Source organism: Chiloscyllium punctatum, chromosome 10 (genome assembly GCF_047496795.1).
Source record: "Chiloscyllium punctatum isolate Juve2018m chromosome 10, sChiPun1.3, whole genome shotgun sequence".
In the NCBI taxonomy this organism is placed as follows: Eukaryota; Metazoa; Chordata; class Chondrichthyes; order Orectolobiformes; family Hemiscylliidae; genus Chiloscyllium; species Chiloscyllium punctatum.
In genome coordinates this window covers 34,541,952-34,563,073 of record NC_092748.1, presented here as the reverse complement: position 1 = coordinate 34,563,073, position 21,122 = coordinate 34,541,952, and the positions used below count along the sequence as shown (strand labels likewise).

Genomic DNA, 21,122 nt, shown 5'->3' with positions numbered 1-21,122 from the left:
GGTTGGCTGTCCTGCAGCAGCTTTCACGGTTGCTGGCTACGTCCAGGCCAGTCATTCTGGCCAGAGACTTCAACTGTATCATTGATGCAGATGGACGATCCGGCGGCGGGAGGGGGGGGGGGGGACAGTAAACTAGACGCCACGTCCAGAGCCCTGATGAAAACGGTCAAAGATGCCAAGCTGCATGACGTCTTCAGCACCCCTGCTGACGGAGCGCAGCGTAGATACACCTGGTCACAGGCAGACAGGTCTATCCGCTCAAGTATAGATTACCTGTTTGTCCCCCGAACGCTCTCGGTCAGATCCACCGACATCAAGCCAGTGTTCTTCTCTGACCACTGCCTCCTGCTGGCTGACTGTCGCTTACAGGACGAGCAGCGGGCTGGTGAGGGAATTTGGAAACTGAACACAAAGCTGTTCATGCCGGGAAACATTGAGGAGCTCAAGAGAGACTACGCAGGTTGGAGAACCGTGAAGCCCTTTTTTGAGTGCCCAGCGGACTGGTGGGAAATAGTAAAAGGGAACATCAAGAGGTTCATCATCCTCAAAGGTGTTCAAGAGACGAGAGAGAGACTGGGAAAACTGTCCCAGCTCCAGGAAAGAATACAGAACCTGCTCCTGCTGCAGACGATGGGGGTCGATGTCACAGAGGAACTCAAGGAGGTGAAGGGCCAGCAAGCCTCGCTGTTTGCCTCGGAGGCCTCCAAGATAATCTTCCGGTCCAGGGTCCGCTCAGTGGAGCAGGACGAGATGTGCTCACGTTTCTTCTTCCAGAAGGTACACAAAGAGAGCTCCGTGCTCAGCAGCCTGAAGGAAGAAGATGGCTCACTAACGTCATCTCAGGCTGACGTCATGAGGATCAGCAAATCATTTTATGCCAGTCTGTATGACACAAAGCCAACCGACAGCACAACCTCTCCGTCATCCCTGTCCTCTATCACGGAGGTCTTAGACGACAGAACACAGGAGAGGCTGGACCAGCCGCTATCTCTGGACAAGCTGACCAAGGCCCTCGAGTCCTTCGAAAAGAATAAAACTCCCGGAAGCAATGACTTACCGGTCGAGCTCTGTAGGACTTGATTGGCCAGGACCTGCTGGAGGTATATGTCAGTATGCTTCTGCCAGGTACCATGAGTGAATCTATGATACAAACATACAGGGGAGAGGGAGGAACTCAGAAATTGGAGATCAATCTCACTATTGAATGCGGATTAAAAAATTTTGTCAAAGGTTATCGCCAACTGGGTCAGGTCTGCTCTGGGGTCGGTGATTCACCCTGACCAAACCTGTGCTGTATTGGGCAGGAAGATCACTGAGAGTCTCGCACTCCTCAGGGATATGATCGCCTACATGCAGGGCAAAGGGTTGGACATCAGCCTGGACCAGGAGAAAGCCTTTGACAGGATATCACACACGTATATGAGAGATGTTCTCTCCAAAATGGGCTTTGGGGAAGGAATCTGCAATTGGATCAGACTCCTCTCCACCAACATTCAGTGCAGTCTCCATCAATGGGTGGGAATCAGATAGCTTCCCAGTCAGATCTGGAGTCAGGCAGGGCTGCCCTCTCTCTCCTGCCTTGTTTGTGTGCTGCATAGAGCCATTTGCCGAGTCCATCAGGAAGGATGCGAGCCTGAGAGGAGTGACTATTCCTGGCAGCTGGGGCCTGCAGGTTAAGGCCTCCCTGTTCATGGATGACGTCGCCATTTTCTGCTTGGATCCGCTGTCCGTACACAGACTAACGTGCGTATGTGACCAGTTCGAATGGGCCACGGGGGCGAAGGCAAACCGAGGCAAGAGCGAGGCCATGCACTTCGGGAACTGGGCCCAACCAATCCTCGATCCCCTTCACCATCAGGACCGACCACCTGAAGGTGCTGGGTATTTGATTCGGGGGGGGCTGGGGCGTGCGCCAACTCTTGGAAGGAACGTATCAGCAAAGTGAGGCAGAAACCGGACAGATGGAAGCTACGGTCGCTCTCCATCGCAGGAAAATACCTGGTCATCAGATGTGAGGCACTGTCATTGCTGTTATACATGGCACAGGTCTGGCCTATCCCCAGAACCTGTACCGCTGCAGTCACCTGGGCCATCTTTCAATTTATATGGAGATCAAAGACGGACCGGGTCCGAAGGGACTCAATGTATAAAGATCTGGGCAACAGGGGAAAAAAAACACCCAATGCCACCCTCACCCTGATGGCCACCTTTGTGTGTGGCTGCATCAAGCTGTGCTTGGATCTCCGGTATGCAAACACCAAGTGTCACTACGTACTTGAGGTTCGGCCTGTCCCCGGTGTTGTGAAGGATGGGCCTGGCCTCGCTGCCGCGGAACGCTCTAACTAGTTGGACCGTATCGCCAGTCCTTCATGGAGAAGTTTATGAAGTAAAACACCGTTGACCACAAGTCCATCAGGAAGTGATCAGCACGTAATGTCCTTGAGACCCTTCAGGAAAAGGAGAGGGCGGATCTTATCGAGCAGTTCCCTGAGCAGACTATCAAAGCCATTTGGCAGAATGCCTCATCGCCAGAACTTTCCAACAAGCACCAAGACATGGCTTGGCTGGTGGTGAGAAGGTCTCTGCCTGTGAGATCCTTTATGCATACCGACTCTCTCCCTCACCGCACGCTGCCCTCAAAGCAGCTGCGGGGGAGGGGGGGAATGAGACTGTCACACATCTCCTTCTGGAATGTGCCTATGCAGAAGTAGTCTGGAGAGGAATGCAGTGGTGTTTATCGAGGTTCATCCCGAGCAGCGCTGTAATGCGAGACTCCGTGCTTTACAGTCTGTTCCCTGGGACGTACACCGAGACAAACAGCAACTGTGCCTGGAGGATCATCAACTCGGTGAAAGATGCTCTTTGGGCAGTCCGAAACCTGTTGATCATGCAGCTGAAGGAGTTGACCTCAACTGAGTGTTGCAGACTGGCACATTCCAAGGTCCAGGACTATGTGTTGAGGGATACACTGCAGGTTGGGGCAGCTGCCGCCAAGGAGCGGTGGGGAAAGACCACCATGTAACATCTGCCTGCCTAAGAAGAACAGGGGACCTGCCCTGTCATTTGGGCTCCGCTGATGCCTCAGCAGATGAGCTGGATAATAAATGTACAGACATGTATATATGAAAAATAAATTTTGATGTCTGTATGTAAAGCAATGTAATGTGTGCACAAGAACGGCATGACCAATTGTATAGAGATCCAAATAACTTTATTCATAAAGTATACTATTGAAATAAAAAAAACAAAACTGATGCAACTGATAAAAAAAAATCTAGAGTTAAGTTGATGTGTTACTTTAAAAGCTATTTCCCACACTGTTAGTTTTTGCTCTGTTGCCAAGTTCCACGCACAGCATGGGCTCTATGTTGAGGAGGAATTCAGAGGGCAAGGCATTCCAAAAATTCTTATGCACATTTCATAGTCTCCAATCAGCTATGACAGCAAACAGGCAGAATTCATTTTTGACATCAGTTCTCTTTATCTTCGTGTTTATAGTCAGCTGTATTGATCACTTCTGTTCCAATGTAGACCATGAATAAAATAAAAACTTGGCATGAGCTTCAGATCCTCAATGACTTCAGCTGTGCCTCATCCATCCAAACCCCAAAAAACAGAGACCAAAAGTTCCTGAGCCCACAATTAATCATCAGACAAAACAGAAGCTAATGTTGTAAGGTTGGGAAGAGCACATAAGGAATGCGTAAAGGAATATGATTGGTCATAGGTAGGCAAAGAATTTGGAAGATGGGAGTATTAATGTAGGAAATGTAGGAATTTTTTCACCTTGGTAAGAATTTAAAAAGCATATTGTTTAAATAGAGAGCGCTTTCAAAATGAGGTTCAGAGTATTCTGGTATATAAGGTTAACACTCAGATATATAGCAAGTGCTTGGGAAGACATATGGAATTTGTTGTTTACTCCACGTATGAAGTTCTGAGGAAGGGTCACTTGACCCAAAACATAAACGCTGATTTCTCTCCACAGATGCCGTCAGACCTGTTGAGCTTTTCCTGTAATTTCTGTTTTTGTTTCTGATTTACAGCATCCACAGTTCTTTCAGTTTTTATTAATTAGCTAGCATACAATATACAGATCAGGCTCCTTGTTTAAGGAAGGACACAGTTGCATGAGAAGCAGTTTGGAGAAGGTTCATCTTAACAGATTCCAGGGATAATAATTATTTTAATGAGGGAAGGTTGGGTATAAGACCATAAGACAATGGAGTGGAAGTAAGGTCATTCGGCCCATCGAGTCCACTCCGCCATTCAATCATGGCTGAGGGGCATTTCAACTTCATTTACCGCATTCTCGCCATAGCCCTTAATTCGAGACAACAAGAATCTATCAATCTCTGCCTTGAAGACATTTAGCGTCCCGGCCTCCACTGCACTCTGCGGCAATGAATTCCACAGGCCCACCACTCTCTGGCTGAAGAAATGTATCCGCATTTCTGTTCTAAATTGACCTCCTCTAATTTTAAGGCTGTGTCTACGGGTCCTAGTCTCCTCACCTAACGGAAACAATTTCCTAGCGTCCACCCTTTCCAAGCGATGTATTATCTTGTACGTCTCTATTAAGTCTCCCCTTAATCTTCTAAACTCCAATGAGTACAATCCCAGGATCCTCAGCCGTTCCTCATATGTTAGACCAACCATTCCAGGGATCATCCGTGTGAATCTCCGCTGGACACGTTCCAGTGCCAGTATGTGCTTCCTGAGGTGTGGGGACCAAAACTGGACACAGTACTCCAAATGGGACCTAACCAGAGCGTTGGGCCTGTATTCATTGGAGCCTAGAAGAACAAAAATGTTGTCTTAGTAAACATACAAGATCCCGAGGGGCATTTTCAGAGTGGATGTAGAGAGGATGTTTAACCTTGTTTGAGAGATTCCCATTTAAGATGAGGTTTTTTTTTTCTCCCCAACATTGAGGAAGAATATTTCAAACTGTTAGAGGGTAATGGAAGCAGAGTCATTGAATATTAAGGCAGAGGTAGATAACCTTTCAACTAAAATTCAAAAGGTACTCGAGGTAGGGAGGAACATGGAGTTGAGACTACAGTCAGATAAGCCATGATCCTACTGAATGGGAGAGAAGGCTGAAGTGGCTAAATATCCTATTCCTGCTTCTAGATTTTTAAAATGTTACTTGTTCATGAGATTGGATATTGCTAGCTAGGCCAGTATTTATTGGCCATCCCAAATTACCCTGGAGAACGTGGTGGTGAGTTGCCTGCTTGATCCAGTGCATCCCTCAGCGTAGGGATACACACAGTACTGTTAGGAAGAGAATTTCAGGATTTTGACCCAGCCACAGTGAAAGAATGGTGGTCTGGTTCCAAAGACAGAATTGGTGTGTCGCTTAACAGCAACTTGGCATCCCCTTATATCAACTATCCTTATGTTTCTGTATTAGAGATAGCAGGCTTGGAATGTGCTATCAGAAAAACCTTTGGTGTGTCATTGCAATGTATCTTATAGATGGTATGCACTGCTGCCACTGTGTTGGTAGTGAATGGAATGAATGTTGAAAGTGGTGGTTGGGACATCAAAGTGAGTTGCTTTGTCTTATGGTCATAACAAGATTCCAGCCAGTTTGAACAAATGTCAAGCTGAAACAAAGGGAAAATGTATTCATGCCCAAACCCCTGGCTTCCTCCTATAAATGGAGATGAAATTAGCATGCTCGATTGTGGAGAACTCAGTCCGCTCCCCATAGAATCTACAGCTGACACCTTTCACAGACTCACCAGCAAACTTCTCCAATGTGACATTTTTATGACTGTCATCTGAAATATAGAAAAGTGCAAGTGAGAAACTAGACAGAACTGAAGGCAGCTGCATTGCCAAGGGAGAAGAAAAGCACACGTATAAAAGATTCTGAAAAGAAATCTCGAAGGTTGGGAGCATAAAAAGCTAAGAAAAAAATTGAAAGCACCAATCAGGATTCTGAGAAACAAACTCCAGAATCTGAAAATGGACACGTTCCTGTGGACAGGTTTTAAATGCATTCCTAATTATTGGTCATGGTCTGTATACTATTTTACTGTGTTTGGATAATGATTTAAATTAATATTATTTGAAACTAAGGCATTTTTCAAATAAAACTTGCAATGTTTTAGTGAAACTACATTTTACATTATATTTTAAAATTTACCCACCACATTGGAGTCAGTATGAATGCAATTAAATCATTGGCACAACCGAGTAAAACTTGCAGTTAATTTGAACAAACATATCAGAGAAGCTTTTTTTTTTAAAAAAAGGCCTCAATAAAATTTTTCATTGCCCTGTGAAAGACTAACCTCTTTTACTCAAGGGAGGGAGGAAGAGATGGACCAGGAAACTACAGGCCAGTCAGTCTAACCTCAGTGGCAGGGAAACTATTCTAAGTAATTCTGAGAGACAGAATTAATCTGCACTTGGAGAGGCAAGAATTAATCAAAAACAAAAACAAAAACAAAAACAAACAAACAATCAGCATGATTTGTTTAGGGGACCAACTTAATTTTTCAAAAAGAGGTGACAGGTGTATAGATGAGGGCAATATATTTGACAGTCTTCTTGGACTTCAGCAAAGCGTTTGATGAGATCCAGCACAGGAGACTGATAAAGCTAAGAGCTCATAGGATCCAAGAAAATTTGGCTAATTGGATTCAGAATTGGCTAAGTGGTAGGAAATAGATGGTATTGGTCGAGGAGCGATTGTGATGGAACCAGTGTCCTTTGGGTTGCTACAAGGATCAGTGTTGGGGCCCTTGTTGCTCATGATATATACAATGATTTAGACTTCAGGAGGGTTGATCGGTAAGTTCATAGATGCGTTAAAATCAGTGGGGTGGTAAATAATGAGGAGGAGAGCCTTAGAGTACAGAAAGATATAGATGACTGATCAGTGGCTGAAGGAATTCTGAAAGATAGGTATGAGGTGATGCACTTGGGCAGGACAGACAAGGCAAGGAGTTGATGACATGGTGAACAGCAAGACCCTGGAAAGCACCAAAGAGGTTCTTTGGTGTGTATGCATACCAGTCCTCTAAAGGTAACTAGATAAGTAAAGTTGTTAAGGCAGCATATTGGATACTTGCCTTTATTAGCTGTGGCAGAGTGTTTACAAGCAGGGAGGTTTTGCTGAAACTGTACTGTGCACAGTTCTGGAATCAACATTATAGGAGGGATGTGATTGTACTGGTGAGAGTGTGGGAGATTTACCAGGATGTTGGCTGGGTTGGAGAGTTTTAGTTATGTTGAGAGATTGGATAGGCTTGGGCTGTTTGTCTTGGAGCAAAGATGATCAAGAAGAAAGTTGATTGATATATTGAATTAGGAGGTGCATAAAACAGAAGGAACTTTACCTTGGGAAAATAATAAATGACCAGAAAGCATAAATTCAAAGGTCAGGTTTAGTGGGGATAAGGGGAAACATTTCTTCACCTAGAGGGTGGGAATCTGGAATTCTCAGCCTGTGAGGGTGGTAGAGGCAGAAACCCTCACAACATTTTAGTCATATTTGGACGTTCACTTGAGATGCCAAAGCATACAAGACCATGTACTGGAAAAGTGGATTAGAATAGTTAGGTACTCATTTTTGACTGGCACAGACTTGATGGGCCAAAAAGCCTGTTTCGATACTGTAGACCTCTATGACTCTATATAAAACTATTAGCTGCCATGTTTAATTCTTGAATGGCCAGAGGGAGATAAAGGAACAGCATTTGCGGAGTTGGAACTCACCTATACAAGACACAAAGATTTTCCTTCAAATCAGCCAAGATTCAAGTTCCTAATCATTCTTCTGTAAAACAGTGAAAATGGAAGCCAGTCGACTTTAGACAAGGTAACATTTGCCTCAATAGAGATGCTGTCCACAGCCAAATCACTTACTGTCAAATGTTAATACCAACAAATGAAGAACTGTTGTTCGGGAAACATGTCAAAGAGCTGTGTAACTACAAGTATTACCACCTTTGAGATAGTGGTTTAAAAAACAAACATGCATGTACATCATCATCACAGCCGTCGAAATGTAATTATAAAGTTGCAGCTTCAAAAGCATAAGCAACACAAAAATATAAAATGTTAGTATATTTTCATCTAAGGTGAAACCAAAACCAAAATTGCTGAAAAATCTCAGCAGGTCTGGCAGCATCTGTGGAGAGAAATCAGAGTTAATGTTTCAGGTCCAGCAACCCTTCAGAACAGTTAACTTTGTCTCCACAGATACTGCTAGACCTGCTGAGATTTTCCAGCAATTCTTTTTTTTGTTTTAGATTTCAAACACCCAGTTTTTTTTTTGGTTTTTAAACTCATCTGATCCTGGAAGATGCTATTGGCTGTTAAATGTAATTTACTAAAGGGGAATGGAATAAAAAGATAGGAAATCTTGTTAAAGCTGCACAAGTAATTACACCACCCTCTGAATACTGTGTACAGCTTTAGACTGGGGGGTAAAAGGTACACTAGTATTGAAGGCAGTCCACAGGAGGTTCAATAGGTTGCTCCCTAGTATGGAGGATTTTCTTATTAAAAGACGGTGAGTAGATTGGGCCGATACTCATTGGAGTTTAGAAGAAAAGCAAAATATGAAAATCCTTAAGGCCTTGACAAGGTAGATGCTGAGAGTTTGTTTTCCCTTGTGGAGAAGTCTAGGACGAGAGGGCGTAATTTCAGAATAAAAGATCACCCATTTAAGGCTGACAAGGAGAAATTTCTTCTTAGAGTCGTGCATCTGTGGAATACTTTATCACAGAGAGCTGTCAAGGTTGGGTTGGTGAGTACATTCAAAGCTGAATGGACAGATTTGTTTAAAATCAGTAAAGGGAAATCAAAGCTATGGAGGAAAGAGGCAGAAAAGTGAATTTGAGAATAATCCCATCAGCCATGATCTCATTGAATGGTGGAGAAGACTCGAGGGGCCAAATGACCTACTTCTGCTCCTACATCCTATGGTATTGTGGGCGACACAGTGGCACAGTGGTTAGCACTGCTGCCTCATAGCACCAGAGACCCGGGTTCAATTCCCACCTCAGGCGACTGACTGTGTGGAGTTTGCCCGTTCTCCCCGTGTCTGTGCGGGTTTCCTCCGGGTGCTCCGGTTTCCTCCCACAGTCCAAAGATGTGCAGGTTAGGTGAATTGGCCATGCTAAATTGCCTGTAGTGTTAGGTAAAGGGGTAAATGTAAGGGAATGGGTGGGTTGCGCTTCGGCGGGTTGGTTTGAACTTGTTGGGCCGAAGGGCCTGTTTCCACACTGTAGGTAATCAAATTCTTTTATTAACAGATGGCAAAAAAACTTATGAGGAGGAAAGAACAGCACTCATCAGAAGCCAAATGAAGAAATGAACAGCTCAGGCAAACTTCTTTCTTTTATTAGACTGGCTGTCATTTTAAAAGACAGCAGAGTCAAACCTCCTCCCAACCATCCACCCATCCCACCCAGATCACAGTCGTGAAGGCTAATTTCAGGATGACTACTGCTACAGTTGCCCAACTGCAGCACCTTCCCACCAGTTCACCCCTGAACCTACCATTGGATAATGGAATGGTGGACAGTTTTCCCACTCTGTAAAGCAACACGAGATATCCCAGGGGGGTGGGAAACCAAATGCACCAGAAATTATACTTTTGCAGTTCTGAAGCTTCTTTCGAAGAATATTTAAATTCTTTGAAATATTGCAGCTGTTGTGAACTTGAATGGGACAATTTTTGAGTCAGCAGCAAATTAGTCAGGACTCTGGTCAGAGAAGAACGAACAGGAATCCAAAGAATTTATTATTAGCAAATGTTTAGGAAAAGACTCAAATTCAGCCTATATTTCTCCACAGATGAAAGACAATATTAATCTACCAGCTGCTGACAGGTACAGTAATCTCAGGATGGCTTCAGAGTTTGATGATGATTCCCTTGGAGACCTCCTTCAGAATGTGAGAGGGGCACAAGAAGTCACTCTGCCAGAAAGCAGAATAGATCTCTGAGCCAGCTAAAACCTGCCTGGATGTAATTGCAAGTGGTGCAGTCATGGGATTGTCCAGAGGACCTGGTTGCAATGCTGGAAAAAGACTGAATGACCTCGTGAGATCTGCCAGGGCAAGTTGATATTTTGGAGGTGGAGCCAAATAGAAAGATGCAAAGTGGCTCAAATGTAGGGTGCCTCTGACAAAGACTCACCACTCTGCATAGTAACAGGGGCTTTATTTATGTGTGGGTGTTGGATGGGAGGAGAATGGTGCTGCAGCATGTGGGCTGGCAAGGCAAACTGAGAAATGTTGACCCTGACAAAGTACTCGTTGGCCACACATTTGAAGGTATCATTACAGCACATCACATGGTTCCCCATTTCCAATGTAAGATACAGCAAAAGGGCTAGGACCAAAGACTGTCAGCCCAACCTCGTTATCCTCACCCTGCCAATTTATTAGAAAAGATGAGGTTAGAGGATGAAAGTTGAGATGCAAGAGCTTAAAGCTATCTTATGCAAGATGCTTTTGAGGAATGGAGGTAACAATCTTGAAGATAAGGAAGACGGCTTTTGGCTGTTGAGGCTTGCATAATTCAGGGAGGATTGTCTGGCTGACAGGAAGACTCAAACACTGTCTATCATTCCCCAGTGGTGTCAATGTGTTTCAGTACAAAAGGATCCCAATTAAGAAACTGCTGGTTAATTTCCTTCCTACCTTGCATCCACCATTAGGAAAGAATATTAAGCAGTAAATTTATTTTTTCAAATTAATCTGTGAAATATGATATTAGTGTTATTAGTGACCAGTTGCCTCAAATCACACAGTTTTGCTTATCTGCATTTATTGCAATAAAATAAGACAACTAAAAACATCATTACAAAGTTATATCCACTCTACTGCTCCAAAGAATATTAGTGTGTATTGTATATAGTGCTTATTTTCAAGCTGTACTCATGTTACAGCATCAGCTTTCATCAGAACAGAACAACAGTTCTAACACTTCTGTCCTCTATCTGTGAAGGAACAAAAACAGAATAACCAATTTTCCAAATTATCTTCTCCTCTCAAAACAGGACAAGGGAAAATATTTCCTTCTTTCCAATTTTATGTCTTTTTTCCTGATGCTAGGCTAACCTTATTGAAAACAGACAATGCTCTGCTATCTTACTGTTTAATCATGCAGAGCACTAATGTCCAAAAAATGCAGTTCAATGTTCAAAAATGCAGTCTTCTCAACATCAGTTAGGAACCCTAAGACTCCCAAGCAATGGAGTACCCAGGCTCAAAAATGTGCCCAATTACAGCCACGACTGAGTTCAGACCACATCACAGACCAAGAAACATACTTTTAATTAGCTTGGTCAAGTCTAGATAACAGACAGTTCTGCAAGCTAAGTTTCTGAAACATTGTTTGGTTTTGCTCAACTTACAAGGTTTCTGGGTAATTTTAAAATTACTGCATTTTGTATGATGAACAAATGTTACTGTTCAGGATTTTGAAAAAGTGAATAGTATCTGGTTTAATATAATCTGATGTGCACAGTGCTTTTTTTTGTTGCACAAATCTGGGAATAAAAGTTAGACCATACACTGTTCTCAAACATTTCATAAACTAGTCACCATTACATATAATCTTTTAAATAAGAATAAAGATCCATTTTAAAAATGATTTTGCTATTGTAAAGAAAGATGAAATATCAATAATGCAAACAATTGAAAGTAATGTTACCACTGTTTAGAAGTGTTACATACTGAATTTTTGAGGAACAAAAGCAGAATGCATCAACAGCACCATAATAAAAGCCTTATAATGGGTGTGAAAATGTATCCTAAATTAATAAAAACATTATGTCTGGTATCGCAGTATACTGAAACACCAACATGCTACATCACAGAAGTGAGGCACTAACTTTCATCAGATCCATTCTTGTCAACCTGCAAGGGGAGTTGGACAACAACAGAGTGTGATTTGGGGTGGAGGGTGAGGAAATAGAACAGAAGGGCTATCATCCTCTCAGTTGGAAAAACATATCTGCCAGCAAGCCAAGAAGAAAGTAACATTAAACAAAAAATATCATTTAAATTCCAAAAGGTTGAGCTTTCCATTAAGCACAATTTAAACTTAATGTAATAACACTTCTCAAACTTGACAAGTACATCCTCAAATGTTAGTCAGATCTCACCTCCATTCATTTCTTCCCTCTAAGCAGCATCTACTTTTCTGACATTCTTCTTTATGGGATAAGTGTTATGCAAAGCTTTCAGTCCTGATCCTCAATGTGGAAGGAGCCATGCTTTCTAGGTTGCATTGAGATAATTGTATCTTCTTGAACCACCCTCTAGCATGGTCAAACATTTGCACTGTATATTTAGTAACTAACTGATGAAATTAGCTATACACATAAACAATTAGATTTGAACAAATCTGCACTCTGGTACAAAACTTTATCCATCAAGACCATAATATGGAAATTTAGCTTGGAAATCAGCATGTTCCATGATGGATTTTCAATTATTGATGAAAAAGCACCTGTTGAACTCTTTGCCAGAAATCCCAAAGTGCACTATTAGCAAAAAAAACTCCAGGGCTACAAATTTGTAAGAATCTATCCTTTAAAGTAAAACACACGTTCATAGAAAAGTAACAGATGTATGTTTTCACAGCAGGCTTTGATTTGATTCAGAAAGGCACGTAACTCAATTTCAGATGTATTACACCCGTGTTCATCTCGCACATTCTATGCATTAGACAAATTAAATCAATTGAGGCAGGATGCTTTGGAGTATGGGTGTGGAGCATGGAGTATGCAGTGAGTACTGCAGTTCCAAAGGCAGGAATGAAAAGGCATGTCAACTAAGTCCCCTTATATAAATGTAAAAATTAAATTGAGGGGTGATTTAATGACTGTGATAAGCCTATCTCTATCTTATCTAGATTTGGTGTTCCACGAATGTACCCTAGTCTAAAGGGGTTCTTCAACAGCCTAGCCTTTTGGGATACTTTGCAAACTAATTGCTAAGCAGGGCAAGACTTGGTTGTCCTATTTTGTGACCCATTTATTGAGGCATTAACAAGTCCTTGATTTTTCTAAATTATCAAAAGCATTAAAATTTTCATTCAGAAAAGAAGATTGAAAGATGAATTGATCATACTGTTTAAGGGAAGATGAAGAGGAAGTATTTGCTCTGGGGTAATGAAGAATGAGGGGGCACAATCCCAAGGGCAAAATCAAGAATCACTTCTTTGACATAAAAGGTAGTACAAAACTGAAATTTTCTCTCCGGAACACTTTTGGATTCAGGGATGATTAAAGTTTTCAAGTAAGAAATGGAATTACTTTTGTTATGTAAGGGTAATAAAGGTATATGGAGCAAAGACAGGTACGTGAATTTGAAGTATACATCAGGCATGACCAAACTGACTGATGCAGAAGTCCTAAGCAACTGAATAATCTTCACCTCATGCTTCCAACAAACAAGACAGCTACAAAAGTTAATAAATATGGTCTAGCTCTGAGGCAACCCCAATACTATAAAAAAATTAGTACAATATATTCTGATGGACCTAGAAAATGTGATAATAAAGTTAGAGCAATGGAAGAGATTATCTGCAAGAAAAATACCAAAATCAATGATACAGCTTCATTAGTAGTCTGTTTAATTGCACTAAATCCTTGTAAGTGGGTGTTGATACTAAACAGCATCAAATCGCAAATCAATATTTACCTTTTTCACCTAACAAATCAAGGCCCCAAAATATCGTCTGTCACTTGTTAACAATCTTTGCTGTTTTAGAATAACTGGTCAAAATCAAACCCCAACATTCATTTCTGTAGTATCAAAGTTTTGCATGTTTTCCAACCATGAATATTTGTCTTGCTGTTCTTTTGACAAATGAATCAAAAGTGTCTAGCTTTAAGCCGTGTGGCTCAATAAAGCACTAAAAAGTTCATAAATGGTACAATGTTCCATTGCTATTAAAGCCTCCTAGGGTGGTCCCTGCTCTGCATGCCAAACTATTCGGTCAATAAAAGAACAATGTTTTTGGTCTCCTTTTGTCAGGTAGCTGATGGAAACTTCAACATTGAAGCAATATACGAGGGAGATCGGATGCCAAGAGCTTACTCTGAGCTAAAGCACCAAGAGCTTTTTTTTTCATATGGGCTTAGGAAGAGCAAGACTTTGTAGGACAACTTTACACACACCTTAAAATTTGACCGAAAGGGATCATTTCAGACTGTTAACTTGAACAACTTCACACCCCACTAATAATCCATCACAAGAATTTGTTAAAAGAAGAGACATCCTGCAACTAATACAGATTTGGATGCAACTTTTTTTTCCCCTTGCGCTGTACAAGAATATCTAATATTCACTCAATTTACTATACTGAGAATAGACATACAAAACACACCGTCAGTACAGCATTTTCTCCCCCTACTGATGTACAGGAAGAAATATATACATGGCTAGGGTCTATATGTGAAAAGAAAAACATCAATAGCACAAAAATAAAAACAGGCAACTGTAACAGTTTATCCCAATAGCTCTCTTTGACTTAGCCATGATACATGGAAGATAAATGAAGAAGGGCACTGCCACTTGCATTATAGACAAGCCTTGTTCTAAGCAATCTTCATTTATTTATTAACAGGATTTAATTATCTGTTATTATGGGTAAGACTTTACTAGGGTTTCAAACTACAACAGTGAAAAGCAATGTTGAGCTTCTAAATATTGTGCCCAAGTATTCAGAACCAGCACACTCTTGTTCTTAAAGATTTGCATAAGCAACTGTTGAAAGCTTTTCAAAACTGTATTATATTACATTTTAAAAATACTTTCCCTACACCAAGCTAAACTTGTGTATGAAGTTAAGAGAAAATGCATTCAAAGAAAGATTTTGAATATTGCATTTCAGAATACCTGCAAATTAGGCTCTCTTATTGTACATGAAATAGTAATCAAATTAGATAACAGGAAGAAATTATAGTGGATTGAGTATAAGATTAGGAAAGTGTGGGAGAATATTTATCCTCAACAAAGTTTGATTTGCAGAGAAAGCCTTCATTGAATCTGGTGAAAAGGAGTAACTAACCTTTACACATAGTGATTTGACAAGCTATTTACATCATTTACTTTCTACAGGTGCCAGGTAAAAGCAGAAGAGACCTGTAGTCAACCATGAGAAGAATGACTCATGCAGTAGTCCAAAATGGAAGAGAATAAAAGGAATTAGCACAGTAAAGCGTGCTAATATAAAAAGGAAAGAAAATCTCCAATATCCATATTTTCTATTGTTCATGTTGTTCGAGGTCCAAATACTGTTAATTGCCACAGCAACCCCTTTGGCTTTGCTGGTTTGTTTCCTGAAGATTTACCCCTCGGTTTCTGGCAGCAGTTGCTGGATTTTGAGGATCATTTTTTGGCATTTTCTTTGCTGTGGAGAAAACAACAAAACAATTTAACTAACATAGCTAAACAGTTTACTCTTAAAAACTATGAGACATTGTTTGTACTACATCTCATGCTGTCTACATTTTTAACTTACTGAGTTTCTGTGGAGCAGTATTCAATATAAAAATCAAGCAACAGTCATATTTAATGACAAGCTGTTGTTAATGATCTTCATTTCTTTGTCGATATGTTGCTTTAACCACTTTTGTATTTTGGTATAATATACTGCTACTTATACTGAATAGCAAGTGTTTTATCCTAACTACATAAACATGAGCTGGTTTCCTTACGTCGCATTGGAATTTTGCATACATGTTCTTCTATTCAGCTTTCAACAGAAGCTCTACAGTAAAAACTGAATTTTGAAAGTTAAGCTTTAATTAATGGACAGGGCCATCATTGCTTTATAAATCCAATAATTTTTACTGAAACATTGTGCATTAAAGAAGAAAATTTCAGTTGGCACCAGAAACCCCTCTCATGAGACTTGTCACATAATAAAGTATGAAAAGCAACTTTTTGTTTGTAATGCTATGCATTAGAATTAAATTCGAACAGTCAAAAATGGCTTTATATAAGACCCAATAAGCCAGAAATGAAAGTTGGTATTGCCAATAATTTGCATTAATTAAAATCTAAATTGGAGTTGAAAAGGATTATGTATTAAACTACACTGTCACCTTGACTGTCAAATTTTCCAATGATTTTGTAAATCCACAACATACGAATGCCATTTGTATGTTGTGGATTTGCTGTGGAGAAAACAACAAAACAATTTAACTAACATAGCTAAACAGTTTACTCTTAAAAACTATGAGACATTGTTTGTACTACATCTCATGCTGTCTACATTTTTAAACTTACTGAGCCATCAACATACATGCTATGGAAAAAGCATGTAACAGTGGGTTTAGTTTTATATTGCTCAATATAGCAGACATGCTGATGGCCCAAATGGATTGCTGATGCAAATAGCTTTGGCTCAAATTTTGGATTATTAGAAAGATCATATAATTTCCAGAACTTAAAATAAATGCTTATAGATTTGCAAAACACTATACATTGGAAATCTGAAATCAAACTGTACATTCATAAACATGTTTAATTTTTGTTTGGATTAAAACTATGGTATGGCAATGCATATTGTCAGTCCCTTGAAGAAGTGAGGAAGATGTATCCCAAGCATGACAAATATCATTTCCTCAGGTGTCTCAGTCACTCACTCCTGGAGCCACAGGGCTCTCAGAGAGGACATGAGTTGCTCTGAAAAAGGGAGATTCTCAAACCAGGACTTTGCCCTCTCTTTCCACTTTTGTAAACTATCTACAGCAGAGGTTCTGCAGTCAGTTGTGGTTTGATGATCAAGATAGGAAAACTTTCATTAAAACTGTTTAAACTCCTTAATGGAACAATGCATTTATATAGACTTCTATTAAGGGCTTCTATTAAATTGAGATTTAAGGAACTGCACTACTCTCCTGCTCCACAAAGTAAGACAAATTCTGTGTTTTAAGCTAACAAGCATTTAGATTTTTCACATTTTTAACCCATATCTAAATAAACAATTAAAACAGTGCCATCCAAAACTGTACCTATTGCGAGAAATATGTCATTGACATTCATTGCTGTCTTAGCTGATGTTTCCATGAACAGCAAACCACAATCTTCTGCATATGCTTGTGCTTCCTGCAAAAAAAAAACAAGGAAATATCATATTCAGTGTTAAATGTAAGTTAAATGTGTTTATTTATATGCAGATGGTAAAATTAACTGGGAGATTAATCGGAGCTCCTATAGATGGACAAATTGTGAATAAAAATGCATGTAATGATTCAGTTCTGTCTTTCATGAAATTATGTTTGAGTTAGATGTGGCAGCAGAAAATGGACAAACAAGGAGAAGGTTGGAAAATATTGCTGGACTTGCCAGGTAGCAAACCAAGTCAACGTGGAGAAGTATGAGTTGAGGGAGGTGAAATAATGCAAGCGAATACTCAACTGATGGGAGAGTAATAAAGAGTAGGACAGGGTTAGAAGTCACATGATACCAGGTTACAGTCCAACAGGTTTATTTGGAGTCACAAGATTTCGGAGCGCTGTTCCTTCATCAGGTGAAATGACACTTTGTCTGACGAAGGAGCAGCAGTATGAAAACTGGTGATTTCAAATAAAACTGTTGGACTATAATGTGGTGTCGGGTGACTTCTGACTTTGTCCACTCCAGTCCAACACCAACACCTCCACGTCATAGAAGAGTTGTCCAACCTTTTTACATGGGAAGAAAACATTTCATTTTTTTTTCCGCTTAGGGGGCGAGTGAGCAACTGTCAGAAATTTAAGATTTTTGACAATAGCAACATGAAAAAAGGTTTCAAAGCAATAAACTGATCATTTTAATGAGTAATTTTAAAAACAACGATTAACACTGCCAAGCAGCAAAGCTAATTAATAAAGCATTTCTTTTCCAGATTTTAAACTACAAGTCCTGGTCACCAACTAAGAAGGGCGAGTATGGGCTGAGTCAAGCAGTTGGGTTTAACTACCAATGCCCTCAGTTTGTCCCTCATAAGTCACAAGTCAGAGTTGCATTTATTTGAGACGTGGGTTACCTTTCAGCCTATGCTTTCCTCTCCTCCCTCCCAGGATATTATGTGGGGGCAGGAGGAGGATGGGAAGGATGCGTGGCTGCCGCTTCAGTCTCATGCAGCCACCCACACAACCCAGTCACTCAGACATGACCAGTAGGCTTAATGATTAATACCATTAAGAACATGAATGGATGGCTGTGACAATACCAAAATGTGCCTCCTCACTCTCAGTGTAACAATCCAGCTGCCAAACTGTGCTGTTGTTGAACCATCACTTTTCCTGACCTCCCTGTACCAGACCCACATCCTGGTGAGGCAATGGCTCAACTCCCCTTCTCCACGATAGAGCATCACATCTGCTCCTCACAGGTTCAAAGCCTGAACTTTCAATGCCTCTTTGCTCTAGTGGCACAACTCATACTTCCATCACTCCAGCGACTAGGCAGCAGCCTGACTTTCATTCCCCTCCATCCCAGATGCCAACCCAACTCTCGTGTCCCTCCTCCACAAGCCAGCATCTCCACAAGATTCTGCCAATTCGCAGACTCACTCTCATGGTCCCAAGCTGCAAGCCAAGTGAAACCATTCACATTGCTCTGTTTGGTGCTCCTCCAACCACAGATTTACTCTCTCATTTGCGGCTAAGAAGTGAGCCTATCAGCAGCAAACACAGGAAATAACAGACTGTGAATGGATGAGTAGCTTCTTCAAAATCCTCTAATTAGACATACCCATATTTTGAACAATGGCTTGGCAGGCCACCTGGCCCCCATAGCAGGGAGCATGTGGTGGCCCATAGGCTGCCTGTTGGACAAGCCCTGATCTAGAGGAAGTGAAGGACGTAGGTGTGTAGATGCAAAGATTCCTGAAGTAGCAGGACAGTCATTACGAAAGTTAAGGTGGCACATGGAAGCCTTTAATAACTGAGGCTTACAGCATAAGACCAAGAAGGTTACAGTGAAAATTTATAAATAAGTAGAAAAGCCACAGCTTGAGTTCTGTATGCAATTATGGTTATCTCTTGAATAGAAAGAATGTAATTGCCTTGGAGATGGTACAGAGGAGACTACATAGTGCCAAGGGTGGAAAATTTCAGTTATGAGGAAAAACTGAATAGTTTGGGGCTGTTCTCCTGACAAGAGTGGAGGGAAAATGAGATATGATTGAGATATACAGAATTGTGTGGGGCCTAGATACAGTGGATATGTACAGCCCATTGAGGTGAGTAACTAGAAAACATAGATCAACATTGATCAGAGGGGAGGTGAAGCAAAGAGGGTAGTTGGTAGGTGGTCTGGAATATACTGCCTGAAAAAGGGTAGTGGAGACAAATCCTTCAATTCATTTAACAGATGTCGGGATATGCACCTCAAGTGCTGTCAACTTGCAGGGCCATGGACCAAATGCCAGAAAGTAGGTGGGTTATTTTCAGTTTGCACAAACAGGAAGAGCCAGGTGGTCTCTGTGTCATAAACTTCCTAGGATTCCAAAAACAAATTCAAACATGCAGAAATACCCTGACAGACTAAGTGCATGCATGCAGAGGTCATAGCTTAAACACTTTAAATAATGAGATTATGATTACAAAACAGTCCCTAAACACAACCAGAAGTCAAAGTCTTCATAATTATAAAGTTTTGATAGCTGCCAATAAACCAGAGGATAAAATGACAAGAGGAGTGAAATATATGGAATTAGTTACTTGGAGTTTATTTTGAGGTAGGAAGTAAAGTGTAACCAGTTTTTATGAGGTAGGTGGAAAAAATCTGAACACACGGGGCTTAAAGTCAAGGCATGCATAGTTGCAAGGAGCTCTGAAGAGCGACAGTGATTGGATGTTAGTCAACTTTTCCAAAACTAGAAAAGTTACCTGGAACATCCTTTTAAGACTTTTAACCACATTTTTGTGATGGGTTGGTAACTCAGCATACAAGTTGCACTTCTGCAAGGAAATACTGTTCAAATAAAGTTTCTGAAACAGCCCAAAGAGGTAGCAGATACAGAAAGAGAACTCTGGAAACTAAACAAAATGTGTCTGTGGCTTTAATAATATTTCAAAGGTGTAGCGTTTTAAATGAAATCTGCTTTGTGAAAATAGTTGGTGTTCAATGACAAATATCCTGCAATGCTTTCATGATATTGTAAAAGAAAATTTTCAAGAACCTTCACAATACAAATTAATGATTTCTTATGGAATGATATTATGGAATTGGAGAAATTTGTTATTAATAGGATTAGAGTGGAATTTATAATTGGAAGTCAGCTCAGGCTAATGGGGGAAGCATACTGGTCGAGATCAATATTGCCCATACACTCCCACATGGTGAATCCATCAGAGTCATGTGGTCGACCACATTTAAAGTATTATGTGCAATTTTCGGCCCCAAATCTCAGGAAGGATATACTGGCCCTGGAGCGTATTCAGAGGAAGATCACAAGATTAGTCGCAGGAATGAAAAGCTTAATATACGAGGAATGTTTAAGAACTCTGGGTCTATACTCAATGCAGTTTAGAAAGATGAGGGGGGGATCTAATTGAAAAATACAGAATACTGAATAGACTGGGCAGAGTGGATGTTGTGAGGATGTTTCCATTGGTCAGAGAGACTAGGATCAGAGGACACAGCCTTAGATTAAAAGGGAAAACCTTTTACAGCAGAGATTAGAACAAACTTCTTCAGCCAGAGAGTGGTAAATCTATTGAATTCATTGCCACAGAAGGGTATGGAGGCCAGGTCACTGAGTATATTTAAGATAGAGATTGATAGGTTGTTGGATTGTCAAGACGATCATGGGTTATGGGGAGAAAGCAGGAGAATCAGCCACGATTGAATGGTAGAGCAGATATGGGCTGAATTGCCTAATTTCTGCTCCCATGTCTTTTGGGCTTCCTAAGAAGGTAACCAGATTAAAGATGTGATCCTACGGCAGCCATTCAACTGCAGATACCATTCTGCATTCCATGTGACATTTTTGTCATGACCACAAACTAAGTATAAAATCCTGCTCAAAAATAATCCTTTACATTAAAAAACTGTTAGGAGATTAGCTCCATTAAGATATGCAGTAAAGAGTCTCCATGGAAGGACATTATGTTGAAATATTTTAGTTGTTACAC

General features: G+C 40.8%; 1 protein-coding gene across 5 annotated transcripts in view; it reads right to left on the bottom strand.

The window, feature by feature from the left end:
* Window positions 1-10,784: 10,784 nt before the first annotated feature.
* rab5b (RAB5B, member RAS oncogene family) overlaps window positions 10,785-21,122 on the bottom strand; it is a 50,788-nt gene continuing 40,450 nt past the window's right edge. For all 5 annotated transcript variants that reach the window (XM_072578886.1, XM_072578882.1, XM_072578885.1 and 2 more), the window contains 2 exons: window positions 17,010-17,103; window positions 10,785-15,400 (listed from right to left, as the gene is read on the bottom strand). In XM_072578886.1, coding sequence (XP_072434987.1) covers window positions 15,288-15,400; window positions 17,010-17,103 — 207 coding nt within the window. In that variant the 3' untranslated portion in view covers window positions 10,785-15,287. The remainder of the gene's footprint in view (window positions 15,401-17,009; window positions 17,104-21,122) is intronic.